This window comes from Fusarium sambucinum, chromosome II (assembly GCF_050947815.1).
Source record: "Fusarium sambucinum isolate potato_lamoka chromosome II, whole genome shotgun sequence".
In the NCBI taxonomy this organism is placed as follows: Eukaryota; Fungi; Ascomycota; class Sordariomycetes; order Hypocreales; family Nectriaceae; genus Fusarium; species Fusarium sambucinum.
Window position 1 is genome coordinate 7,153,261 of NC_139293.1, and position 13,821 is coordinate 7,167,081.

The following is a 13,821-nucleotide window of genomic DNA, read 5'->3' on the forward strand; positions in this document are numbered from 1 at the left end:
GGTATATTGAATTATGTTGGAGTTTATCGCAGACAGTCGCAGCCAACGCGGTCGTCAAAGATCAGATCGCGATGCCGTGCGATGCTCCTTAGCGCCTCAAAGGGCCGGATACTCGATATCGAAGTGTCGCCCCAGGTTTGCGTTCTCTCGATCGCGTTATCGGCGCTGACCTTTAAATGCTTGATGGACCTGCCGCGCAATCCGAATGACGAATGGCAAGTCGAGTATTTGACTTGGATCGTGACCGTCGCCCGTGCGTTATATCGTTTCCAAACTATCACCACCGCAGTCGTCGAGTAAACGCCCGTTGTTGTTCGGTTGACCACGCACGCGAATGGACCTTGCTGATGCGAGAAAGAGGAGGATGCAAAGAACAAAGAATTAACAATAAGTGTCAAGATAGCGCAAGTATGTACACGAGCGGCACGGAACCCCGACCGAGAGCGGGAACGTCGATGGATTATGAGATGGATGGGGTCGGACGGGGCGAGGTAGGTAATATGCAGTGCTGTGCAGGTACGTTGTTTAGAGCGTTTTTGAGGTGAGGCAAGGCAAGGTTGGCAAGGCAAGGTACTAACTTAAGAAGGCCTTCGGGCCCTCAAAAGGAAATATGGGGACGCAAAGGAAGGTGGAGAGGTAGGTAGACGCTACACACGGAGAGATTGCCAGCATGCACTGATAGCAGGGCTTTTGCGTCAGAGGGCCCGCCATGCCCCATAACCACCAAGTACCGATTACTTGCTAGTGGTAAACTGGCATGGATGTGTCCCCTCAGCCTGTCGCTTGTTCGGTCAGGTCCCTTGAGTCTACGACGGGACCCTGCCTGTCCGGATATCTTGGGGGGAGTTTTTGTGCTCATTATCCTCCAGATTGTGCGGATCCAAGGAGCCTTTCACGGGTAATGGCTACGGCTAAGGTTGACGGGATAGTAGCGGGTGGAGAATTGGTATTGGGGAAACAATTCTATTACATGAGCTCTATTACTATTGCCGTAGGAGACTTTTGGATTTATTGAAACGCCAGTGGTTGGGGAGAAGTGCTAAACTACTAAGGCAGGTGGCGATGCTTCGTGTGCCATAAGTTATAGCTTGGTTGGTCCTATACTACAGACCAAACATTAATACGTACATGCCGCACTACGCTACACTTCCCGATACAGCGCTGTGCTTTCTTTCAATATGGAATGGATAGGTAGGTAATACGGAAGCGGGCTGATTGCTCTCAAGGTAAACGGGCGTTTCGAGGTGCAGGCTGGCAAGCTCAGGTCACATCAGAGTGCATAACGTCGTTTGTGGTATTCAGGGGTCACGGTTGGCTGACCTTGGCGACCAAATAACATTACAGCAGCTCCCCCAGCCGAAAGCCATCGACCCCGCTTGAGGGCACACTCAATCGCGCAGCTAAGATCGCAAGGAAGCCTTTTGCCTCGTGGAATGTACGTTATTTATTGGTGGTGCGCACTATTGAATTAGTACATATGGACAGCAGTTGAGTGGGAGCACCATCACTTCTTGACGTGTCAGAGAAGAGATTACATAGTAGTAATTGACTACAGGCTAGACACAACAAAACGAAACTCTTCTCCATACGACACCCCATTTTCCTTGGGACAGGAAACATCAAAGTGTCTCCTCACCAAAGCTTGTCTTGGCCTCTTGTGTCGTGTTTGTAGAACATGGTCCAATGTCAGCTACGACTTAACCAACCAGTAAGCGAAGCTTACCAGCCATCATTTCTCGAGATGCCCCCATGACGGCATCCAGTCCAGATCATTGGAAGAAGCACTCCTTTTGGTAAATGTTTACCTCTTCTCATTGACCTTCAACTCTACCCTCATCGGCCAAGTCCAGGCGGCACATGATGCTTTAACGTTGTTCATCATCAACCGTCATGCATACATCTAGTTTATCCGCCAACCTAAGCCATTGAATGATAATCGGCCGATAGTTCCTCTCATCCCCCTCAGCGGCCTGGAAACCCTACTTTTTACCGTAGTGCGAAGCTCTTGCAGGTACCTATTGTGGTCTGGTCTGTGTTCCCACCCACATGAAGTCCGATCCGTTTCCCTTGGCTTCTTTTTCCATCAACATGGACATTGAATTTCCAAGGGACAAACATCACATCGATAGGACGGTTATAGGAATGAATAGTGCAAGCCACCTCGCAAGCCCCGACAATAGCGCAGGGTCGAGAACTAATACATAAACCATGCCATCTTTTTCAATATTATACTACTCTTCAAGAGCCAAGTTCTTGGGTGAATGACGTTACTGATGAGAGTGGATTGAAGCTGACTCTAACAAGCTGAAGGCTCCCCAGTCTGAATCATGGGTTTATCTGTTGGCTCACAGCCAGTAGTCGTGACTGGCTTGGCATTTTCTGCGGTGTAATTAGTGCAATACAATCGCGGAGAAGATAACCCCCCTTAAGATACAGGTGTGGTTTGTCTTATCAGCCCATGTCTGAACCACTTGCATCATTTATCTGTAAGTAAACGCCTCTAATGCACTTCTCACTGCCAGTCTCACATTCTCAAACCGATAGCCTAACGCCAATCTCTACCGTCTCGGCGCAGTGCAGTATAGCTGTAATGTATCCGGAAACCGACCGCCTACGGAGCGGAGCCCTAGCCTTTCCGTCGGGATCCCATCCCGGGCCGAGTTCCTCTACCGAGAGGAGACTCAACGACACAAGAAACCTTCCTTTTCGGGGAGGGCATCGTTATTTGTTCTGCGGTGATCGTATTCCGAAACATGGGGCTAGGGCCTTCACATGCTCATGTAGGCTACTTACTTACTTAGCTGCACAGGCAGTTACAGTGCCTCGTTGCACTGAGCCGCTCAATACTCTCTGATTGTCTCATTTGTAGATCCTTTGTGTCCTTGCACTAAACGGGCCAATATTTCTGGCTGAGTCGAATATAATAGAACAGGGAGGGCGACTCTTGCTAAAACAGTTTGACATCGTTGACAACACATGAGATATCTCAAATGGTTACCAGGTCAGCGATTTATTATTCAAGACAAAACCTAGACTATATCGCAAACGATACCGCAACATCGACAAACAGTCGAAACTCATCTACCCAAAACTCTCGCATTGCGCGAGGAGTCGGATCGCCCGTGGCCCGCCGGATCAAGCCGCCACAGCTACGCAGTGTAACCCACCACAATGTAGTCCCTAACACGGCCATCGCGACATCTCTGCTATCTCTTTTGCTCTTGTGCCAGTCAGCCCATAGGGTTGATGAACCTTCCGTCCCGCCCCAATCCGTTTGAGCGCACGGTTGCAGTAGATACGAGCAAGGGTGTTCTGTTTGTGACGAGCCATGGGCTGTTACAGGCTGATAAGGTTAAGCAATATGAACCAAAGTAACCGGTGACCATCACACGTTGCCAAGCGTAACAATTCGGACTACCGAATGAAGGTTCTGTGAGACAAATACTTCTCGTACATATCACAGCAACTCTGTAGCACGGTGAACTAAGCCAAGTGAAACAGCTGCATGGTATTCAAGATTGGTCGATTCGGCTATCTGCATATTTTGCCTAAGACATTTCCAAAGGGAATGCTGCAAGTTGCTAATGATGTAAAACAGACTGGAGACGTAAAAAGGGCCTGCGATACAAAGCACCCTGTCAACATACCTGTCAACATATTGCTGTCCCTGGCTGACTATGTAAAAAAAGCAATATCTTCCGTGTACATAATCAAAGCCACGATCAAGTTACAGACTATATCCATCCATATGCAAAATAATTCTACCGCCCGAAACTCACCACAAAGTCAAACAATAAAAAGTAAAGGCTCTTTCCAACAGAGTCAGGTCATACCACCTTTACAGCTCTCCCGCAGAGCTGGCTGACCACTCACTCCAACCTCTCTCCTCACCGGGGAGCTTGATGCTCTCCCATTCATCTCTGGTGACGCTCTTCCATTCGTCAACAGGCAGCCAGCCAATTCGCGCTCGGTCGCCAAAGCCGCCAACCCAATATATCTTGGTTACAACCAGGCGCGCCCATGAGCTCTCATGGATGACATTACCTGGCAGCCAGTACTTAGCGTCTTGATGCTTGCGCGTAAAGCATGCTGCAAGCTTGACAGCTGATACGGGAGTGGTTTCAATGGGCTCCAGGTATCCAAAAAGGGCGAACCGGGGCAGATTGGCCGCTGAGTAAGGAACGGTGTCCGGGGTGGAAGACTCCTCGACACGACTGTTGTAGTCGTAGCTAGGGAGGAAGGGAACATATGCCGAGAGACGAGAGAGAAGGGAGATGCGCTTGGCGGGCGGATAGGGCGGGACCCAGTTCATGGAGAGGGTGAGGTTTGATCCAGCGCGGACGTTCCTGAAAGTTGTTGCGATCTTAATTTCGAGAATGGTAGGGTTACCTTCATCCTCGCAATCTGCCACATAATCCATCATGCCAATAGGCACGCCCTCGAGTCCGGTCGGGCGGTTCTCATCGATGGCAAGATCACCGTTGGGGTGGCCAGAAGGGAAAACAGTCGAGAGAGTGGCGACCTTGGTGAGAGCAAGGATGCGACGCGCCATGACAACAGACTCATGGGCCGTAGGGATCCTATGAGGAACGCTGGTGTCGGCATTATCGTTGTCGCCGAAGATGTTGAACTTGGGACTAAAAGCATGCGCCGTGGCAGCGAAGCCGGCGACTGCGTGGGAAAACTTCATGATGTGTTGCTATGTCCGGGTTGTACGCGTTTGGCAGAGTTGACAACAGAAGGAGGGTACGCCTCTATTAAGTTTGCCGCAAGAAGAACAAAGGCACGGGGCAAGAGCAAAAGAGGAGCAAAGCGGTGGCAGATGTTGGCCACAACGTTAAGCTTCTGATTCAGATGGGGCGTGAGACCTTCGCTAGTGAATCGAGGCGGAAGTTGTCCGCGCTAAGCTGAGGGGGACTGATCCCATGATGTTACTCTCGCCAAGCGGTTGATTGATAAGATTAGATCCTTGTCATGGATGGCCGGTGGAAACCGCGCCATGACACACAACCGTTGAAGTTGTAACGGGCTATTTGTACCCACAAGACATATTACAGTAGTGTTCGAAAGAGTTTCCAAAATGCAATTTTCACTGTCGGTTCGTTTTGTAGTTTATCAATAACACATGCCTCAGGGTATAAAAAACGTTGCGCTCGAAGCATACGTGACGAAATTAGCAGGTCACTTTATGCTATTTACACTATAATATTGGGTCATTTATTTTTGTACTCTAAGGCTTAGAGGTCACCATATTTGTTACCCACTACCTAGACATGATTGAGTCGAGTCACCTGATGCTGCACTCCTAAATAAAAGAAAGTTCTCGTCATGATAACAAACAATAAGAGCACTTAAAATCTTTATTCGGCTGCAAAGATCTGTTTCATGGATGAGAGAACGATAAGACACCCACCTTTGAACACGAAAGAAACCATACAACGTAACGGGCAGATGGGGACACCAATCTTGCCCTGAACAAGAGCTTCCTTCCTCTTGTACGGTTAGTGGAAGACCCTACCATAATGTGGAATATAAAAAAAACGGGAGTGGTCCATTCATGATAAGTTCATAGATACACGCAGCGTTTGCTTAGCGATCAGTTGTCTACTTTGCTTAACTGTTTACAGATGTAAACTGCCTATCGTGTAAGATAAATTGCTCTAGCCGCCAGTTTGAAGAGAAGTTCAATCAGGTTGTATTTCTTGAGAGCTAGTCGTTGTGGTTTTAGAATGCGATAGAGTGTCTACCTACCTCAATAACCTTCTGTACATGGACAAACATGATTGAGGAGAAGGATATAAGCTGACACAAATTTCAGCACACATTGAAAATCAAAGTAATGGTGACACTGCTAGAGAGATGTAAGTCCGAGTCCAAGTAGACTGGAAATTTGATTGTCAACGTGATGGTAAGGAAGTATTTGCTGCAAAATATAAGTTGTTCACATATAGAAGAAGACTGGACCTCATACTCGACAACCTTAACAAGTCTCTCTCGAGTGATAAACATCTTTGACAAACCAAGAGTGGATAACATGTATTTTAGGTGTGTGGATAGATAGTAGTACTCATTGGTGGTTGGCTCTCGTTTATCGTTAGTTTGATGCAACTCCATCTGCTAGACACATCAGATCTTAAGAGTCCGCCTCGTGAGGAGATAATCTCAAGCATAGTACAAGGCAGGAAGAATAGTTTTAGTTCCAAGATCAAAATCTATCAATAGATAGCCTGGTAATGCGGTTACTCCCTTTAAGAAGAGTAATTAATGAAAATCAAACAAGATACCTCTAGATACCTACCTATACACGGAGTTTCCTACCAGCTGCGTACTATAATAATATGTCTATATGTTTCCCCAAAGCACATTCATTCGATAACACTTTGACTACAAATGACTACAGAGCGTTGGTAGGCGATTGACCAAGTTGCTCTGTCCGTAACGCCATTTACCTATTTGTCTGCCAGTGTTGTGGGTGGTAGCATAGGGTATTTCCCAAATGTTGGCCAAGAAGGTGCACTGCTAGGTATGTTAGGGGAAGGGGTAGGCTCAAGTCCTAGCCAATACTGTATTCGTATAAACGTACCTACTAGTAATGCATGCTGGCTTGCTCGGCAACAAAAACAGATCGAGACTGGTATTAGTTTAGACTTGCTGGTGTGATCATATATGACCTAAATTTGGCTCTAGATCAAGGTAGATCAATGATAAACGACGGACAGGGATATCATTTTCCATGAGTAGACTAGTCTGGTCAGCAGCTGTGCAACATAATAGTAAAGTCATTTCTAGAGATATCTACTAAACTTGAGGTATATCTCGGGTGACGACGATCGGTTGCTGCTGCAACCATGCTATTGTTGATCGATCGGGTCCCACCAATCGCATCATCAAAAAACAAACCCCACCACAGCCCGACCGATCTTAGGTGGCCTTGACCTTGCTTTCCACATGTACTAAGATACCTAGTACAGAGTAGCACCTAGAGGTAGGTAATTAGGTTATCAAGTTCTCGTTGTCAATAGCGGTGGCAGCTCTTGCTCTCTAATGCTTTATTATTTGGAACCGGTTACCTCGGCCAGTGCACTTATCCTTCATCTCTGCCAGACTTTACACCACCAAACAACTCTTCTTGCCTTAGCATCCAACATTATCGTTTTATTTATTTGAGTCCACTGCGAGAGCTCAGTGCTGTTCTTATCTGTCTAGGTTCCCCACCGCTCACCCGCCTAGCTCAAGCCAGCCTTGCCAAACAAGAGAGCCCATTATTACGGTACCCCTCGACTCTAACCCCAACTTTGTATTGCGACAACAAAACATCCCCGCCATAGACTACGCTCCTCAGCGTCTTCTTATTCCATATCCTCTCATTCACCCAAGCATAAGCTAGAATTGCCTAGGAAGGACAACCGGTCATGGCTAGTTTCATGTCAAGTTTTTTTCCTGGCGGAAAAGCAACCAATGCTTCTGGCGAAAACAGTACCTCGCGCCCTGCTACACCGTCTACCAAGTTGGACAACTTTCTTAACCCCGTGAGCACGCCTCAAGGTAGTCCGAGCAAGAAGACCAATCCTCCTGGCGCGCACGAACTTCCTTCCGCCTTCGATAATGCCCTGAATCTCAACACTCCAACAATTGAGCCGCCTCTCAGATTGGGCCGCCCTCAGAGTGTCGTGACCCCGCTGGCGCCTAGCAAAACCAAGACCCAACCTCTTGACGAGTCCAGCCCGAATGTCGATGAAAGTGTCGTCCATAAGACACGACCGGGGAGCCCCAACAAGAAGCAAGGCCAAGAAAACACGCCCCCAACCTCTCGCTTGGCCGCCATCGAATCTCCCCATCAGCACAGCCATGCTGCTGTTACCCGTCAACAGCTCTACGAGCAGAGAGACCGACCTACCACACCTGCGACCAAACGATTCAACACCCATCGAGGCTTGACAGCAGAGGAGCGCGAAATCCTCCAAAAGCCCAACGTCAAGCGACTGGTGAATGTTACGCAACTTTGTAAGCCCTTCTCATAATTGTTTGAATACAACGTCACTTCTATTCATCAGCCTCTAACATTTCCTAGACTTTCTAGACTATTATTTCGACCTTCTCACATACGTTGGTGCTCGCCAAAACCGATTACAAGCTTTCAAGAATGAATACCCCCCGCCACCAGAGACCGATGAACAGACGCACAACCAAATGTGGACCAAGTATGCTGGGCGAGAGCGCGCCAACCTTCGCAAGCGTCGGGTGCGACTTCGACACGGAGACTTCCAAATCCTGACCCAAGTTGGTCAGGGCGGTTATGGCCAAGTTTTCCTAGCCCAAAAGAAAGACACCCGTGAGGTTTGCGCTCTCAAAGTCATGAGCAAGAAGCTGCTTTTCAAGCTGGATGAAGTTCGTCACGTTTTGACCGAAAGAGATATTCTCACAACCGCCCAGAGCGAGTGGCTCGTTAGGCTCCTCTACTCTTTCCAAGACGAGAAGAGTATCTATCTCGCTATGGAGTACGTGCCTGGCGGTGATTTCCGCACCCTACTTAACAATACGGGTGTGCTATCGAATCGCCACGCCCGCTTCTACATCGCCGAAATGTTTTGCTCCGTAGACGCCTTGCACCAGCTGGGCTACATTCATCGGGATCTCAAGCCTGAAAACTTCCTGGTTGATTCGACAGGCCACATCAAGCTAACCGATTTTGGTCTTGCTGCCGGTGTCTTGGCCCCGTCCAAAATCGAGTCGATGCGCGTCAAGCTGGAAAAGGCGTCTGAGAGTTCAGTCCCCTTCGGCAAGCCCATGGATCAGCGAACCGTGGCCGAACGTCGAGAGAGCTACCGGACGATGCGTGAAAACGATGTCAACTACGCCAAATCTATCGTAGGCTCACCCGACTACATGGCTCCCGAGGTCCTTAGAGGGGAAGAATACGACTTTACAGTAGATTACTGGAGTTTAGGCTGTATGCTGTTTGAAGCTCTCACTGGGTTCCCTCCCTTCGCAGGTGCTACTCCTGATGAGACGTGGCGCAACCTGAAGCACTGGAAAGAAGTCCTGAAGAGGCCTGTATGGGAGGATCCCAACTATTTCCTAAGCAACCGAACCTGGAACTTTATCTGCACGTAAGCATATTCGAATCCCGGCACATACATCATGAGCGTGAACTAACTATGATATGCAGGTGCATCAACTCCCGCTCAAGACGGTTCTCGAATATTACCGATATCTTTGCCCATCAATATTTTGCTGAAGTTGAATGGGATGTTTTACGACAGACTCGTGCACCTTTTGTCCCTGAGCTGGACTCGGAGACCGATGCGGGCTACTTCGACGACTTTACCAACGAAGCTGACATGGCAAAGTACAAGGAAGTCCACGACAAGCAACAAGCTCTCGAGACTATGGCTGAACGTGAGGATCAAATGAGCAAGAGCCTCTTTGTCGGCTTCACATTTAGGCATCGTAAACCTGCCACAGAAGACGGCGGGAGTCCTCGGAAACGCATTCCGACCGACGAGTCATTTGGGACGATGTTCTAGGACGAGCCTCAAATTTCCCAAAGGGTGTTGGGTTGGCGTGGGTTCGTCAACCGACGGAAGGCCCTCTTGTGAAACAACGGTGGCGATTTACTCTAATAACTGGCAATCAGTGTTTTAACGATATGGCTTGTGTGCCATGATGATGGAGACTTTTATCACCCATCCATCGTTTTCTCGTTACTTTTCGACGTTGTTGTATTACCACTTTTGACCATGTACTCACCGCTGTATTTTGGCAGTCTGGTCTTTTTGCTCTTCATTACGGCAGGCAGGAGTTTGATACGGACCAGGTTCATGTATGCGGTCTAGTGGAAAGGAGTCTGATGACGGCCAGACTTTAGGGAACAGCTCCAGTCATGTATGTATGCTTGGAGAATAGGGCTACTACTCCGACCCTTACTTTAGCTGGCATGAGGTCAGGGAAAGGAGTAGAATCATAAATGGAAGACCCAATGCAATTCTATAAGTTCAATCGCAAGCGTGTAGCTAGGAGCAAGATGGGACTACTTGAGTACTGTGTGCTCAAGATAAACCATCTAATGATTCCAGCCCTCTCTTTCTCCGACCTTGCCCTTTTGGTGAGGAACGACATAGCGTGTAGCACAATCCAACGAATGATGATGAACAGTGGTCCTCTCCATTGTGTGGGCTATCACCTGTTGTAGACGAGCAGTTATGAGAGATCACATGACGAAGAAACAAGACGGGATTCTGAATATATTGTGCTTCAGATGGTATCTTAGATTGTTTCAAAGCCGCGCATTTACCGTAAGGATATGTCCTATGTATCAAACTGGCCTCCCAGATCCCATATATATCCAGGCTTTCTATAAGCGAAACAAAGAGAATTCCCAGCTAATTCAAGCTTCTTGAAAGGGTGTATGCAATGATGCGGTATGGTCACCGTCACAAGAGGTGCTATTTCTCATACCGCGCTTGCTTCTTGCATGTGCACAAACGCCCAAAAGCAATGATATAATGACGGCCTTTCCGCCACATAGAACTCCAGGAAATTTGGAAGCGATAATCCGCCAGTGTCATACATCCAAGTAATAAGGTATCAATTCGTCGTGTCATAAATCCGTCAAAAAACGCCTCCATCTAAAACGCCTCGAATAATTCCATGTCTCGTCAAATGTTGTAGTTCGCGTGTTCTTGATCAACAAAGCACACAAGTCTCGTTGCGATCAAAGACTCATTGTTAACCATTCCCACTCTTGTGGACCAGCAGAGCTGCCAATCAGCGAGCTTGTTTGTCCACCGCCAGACATACTAATCATGCCTGTGGCTGAACCCAGTGTGCTCGGCCGCTGATTGAGGTTGAAGCTACTGGCAGACATGCCACCGGGCAGACTCGACAAACCAGCAGATGAGCCAAAGGGACGTGGAGCATCAACGGAACTAGTCGAGTCAGGGCTATCAATGTCCATAGATACTGGCACATCTCCGCCGATACTCTTGCTGTGACGGCGTTGTCGTTTTGATGATGCAGTGGTAGGTCGCTGCATCGACATTGATGAGGCGCCAGGTCCAGGACTGGTTTTAGGGGGCGCAGCTGCTATAGGAACAACACCTTTTCCACCCATGGCACCAGATGAAGGACCTGGGCCAACAAGATGACTGTTTGGAGTACTGCCAGCGGTGTTGGTACCCGATGTAGTACCGCTAATGGGGCTCTCCACGTCCTTGCTGCTTGTAGGTCGGCTGGCAGCAGGCGGTGTCGTTGCTTTAGGAGTCGGGTTGGTGCTGTTGGCCGTCGCAGTAGACATCGAAAGTATTGAATTCTTACGCGAATTCAGCGCGCTCACCGTCTTCTTAGACCTGGTGCTGCTGCCCCCGACCGGAACATTGGTTCCAGAACCACGGTTACGCTTTTTAATAACGTCCGTCTTCAAGCTCAATGGTCGCACAACACCATGTAGTTTTAGGAAGAGACCACAGGCGTTACACAACGGTTGGCCTTCAGGGTTTCGCCTCCACAAAGGCGTCGTCTGAGTGAAACAATTGGTGCACGTGGTCGGAGCATTTCCATCACTGCCATTGCTTGCGGCCGCCTGCAGGTTCGTTGTCGAGCCTTGCTTTGACATAGGCGGCGAAGATGGTCTACTTGGAGCAACAGACGAGAATCCCGACATGGTTCCATTTGCATCACCAGAAGGTGAGCTTTGCATCGATTGGGCAAGCTGCTCGAAGCCGTTCTGCTGGCCAGAGAAGTGCACTGGTGTGGAAGCGTTTCGTGGTAGTTTGGGATGCTGTCTCCTAAGGTTACCACCTCTGAAGGACTGTGATTGTGATCGCTCAAGGCCGTTTGATTCCCAGTCTCCAGTATTATCGACGAAATCGGTTGTAGTACCTCCGATTGTCACCTGCTTGCGAGTTGGCCCACCGGGGAAACGAGCAGCCTGGGTGCTGAACTGGCCCGGTAGGCTTGCATCCCAGCCCATGGATCCAGAATCATCAAGAGATGAGGAAATATCCTTTTGCATTGGCACATTGCGGTCAGCAAATGCGTTGTTATCCTCGTCATCCGAGTCGGCTCCGAACGAGAACATGCTGTCTTGCTGTGTTTGCATCGTCGGGGATTGAACAGGCTGGTCATTTTGGAACACCTGCGAAGGGTCGATATGTCCAAAGGAGCTAGGAGCAGTGCTGTAGGCAGACATGGATTCTGATCCAGTTCCTGGAGCAGAGAACATGGTGTTGCCGTTATTGCTGTTTGCGTTACCATACATGAACTGATGGCTAAGCATGGTGTTGATACTTTGTTGGAAGCCTTGGGGCCGCTGAGTTCGCGCATCCTGGGAACCAAAATAAAATCCATCATGTTCGGGCACAGGGTGAGGAGTTGAAACATTCGATGGGTAGGCGGATGCTGGGGGGGAGTAAAAATCATTGTTGTTGACAGATGCTGTGGGAACTGAAGAATTGTGGTACATGCCGGAAAAGGGACCATGGGGTATCATTGGTGAAGTAGAAGGAGAAAATGAGAAATTCTGCTGGAAATTTCCATTGTTGTTGACCATGGAGGTGTCATTCTCCATGAAAGTGTCAAGACCAAAGGGGACGCCGACGCCGTTTGACTGCTGGGGAATGCCTGTTTGGTTAGGTTGATCCAGAGAGTAATCATGAAGCTCCGAATCAAGATCAAGATCGTTCTGCTGCGCAGAGGTGTTAACAGCCGGAACTTGTGGTGAGAAATCAGCGGGGCGCTTCCGAGTCTATTGCAAAAGTTAGACTACGTGCACAAAATAAGTGTGCTATCACATGCGAATCGGGCAGTTGGTAGAACTGAAACTTTGCGATGATGGGGAAGAGACGGGCGCAACCAATCAAGCAGAAAGAAAAAGAAAGAAAAAAGGAGGGAGGAGCCATTGGAATCACTCACCCTACGGTCATCGATGCTGGTTTTTCGAAGATGGCGGTTGACGTAGTTGAACTCATGGCCTTGAGTGGCTTGGTGAAGCGGTTGAACAGGTACTGATTGTGGGACGAAGGTCTGGTGCGATAGCTCCTTGCGGGATTTGATAGGAATGGCCGAGGCCCTGTCGTCGGCCATTTTGTCGCCGCCAGGCGAAGCAGAGTTGTCGGAAAAGATGAAGTCGTCAAGATTCATGGTATCGGGTTGTGGCATATTGTGCTCAGACGATTTTCGCAGTTGAGCAATGCCGCTGGGAGAGCTTTGCATCAATGGGCGCCCAAGTCTTTAGGCCCTTGTCAGCACGTCATGAACCAAAGTGATGGTGACAGGAAGCGCAAAAAAACGTCACAGGTATAAATAGTAATTCACATACCGGTTGCTGGCCTCTATGTTTCTTTTCCTTCGAGCCTCTGCTTCGTTCTGCCTCTGCTGCTCCTGCTTATGCTTGCGCATACTGAGAGCCATCATGCGCCAAGTCAAATTCTCCATACGATGCTGGCTAGGAAGTTGCTGCTTGGTCCTCGCAAAAAATTTCCAGACTTGAGTCGCCAGAGGGTCGTCTTGCTGCATCTTGTCGATACTGCGGTCGGGGTCGGCGAGACCATTCTGAAGGAATGGGAAAGATGGTGTACCGCCCAGGCCCTGCCTAGCAAGGGAGTAGGTACTTGCCATGTCGGTCTTGTGCTCCTTGAAGCTGGCCGAGACGTCACGAGAAATTGAGATATGGTTCGACCGGCCGCTGCGCTGAGTGGGTGCGTTGTGAGCGGTGGTGGGCCATGCACCTGGCCTTCTAGGAAAGCGAAAGTCGTGCTCTGTTATTGTTGGGTTCATGGTCAGAACCGGACTTGAGTTGGCGATTGAGATAGATGTGCTCAT

At 48.9% G+C, this 13,821-nt stretch overlaps 3 protein-coding genes across 3 annotated transcripts; 1 reads left to right on the plus strand and 2 right to left on the minus strand.

Annotated features, from left to right (window-relative positions):
- Positions 1–3,838: 3,838 nt before the first annotated feature.
- Positions 3,839–4,690, minus strand: FSST1_009291 (pyridoxamine 5'-phosphate oxidase-domain-containing protein; the record flags this gene model as incomplete). The annotated part of the gene is made up of 1 exon (XM_083226251.1): positions 3,839–4,690. One exon carries the CDS (start codon positions 4,688–4,690, stop codon positions 3,839–3,841), a length of 852 nt encoding a protein of 283 aa, XP_083085252.1.
- A 2,722-nt stretch (positions 4,691–7,412) lies between these two features.
- FSST1_009292 (kinase-like domain-containing protein) lies at positions 7,413–9,527 on the plus strand (the record flags this gene model as incomplete). The annotated part of the gene is made up of 3 exons (XM_083226252.1): positions 7,413–8,004; positions 8,072–9,110; positions 9,170–9,527. The coding sequence occupies 3 exons, from the start codon at positions 7,413–7,415 to the stop codon at positions 9,525–9,527; spliced, it is 1,989 nt and encodes a 662-aa protein (XP_083085253.1).
- Positions 9,528–10,714: 1,187 nt separating this feature from the next.
- FSST1_009293 (GATA-type transcription factor) lies at positions 10,715–13,821 on the minus strand (the record flags this gene model as incomplete). Its single annotated transcript, XM_083226253.1, has 3 exons — positions 10,715–12,745; positions 12,913–13,228; positions 13,319–13,821. 3 exons carry the CDS (start codon positions 13,819–13,821, stop codon positions 10,715–10,717), a joined length of 2,850 nt encoding a protein of 949 aa, XP_083085254.1.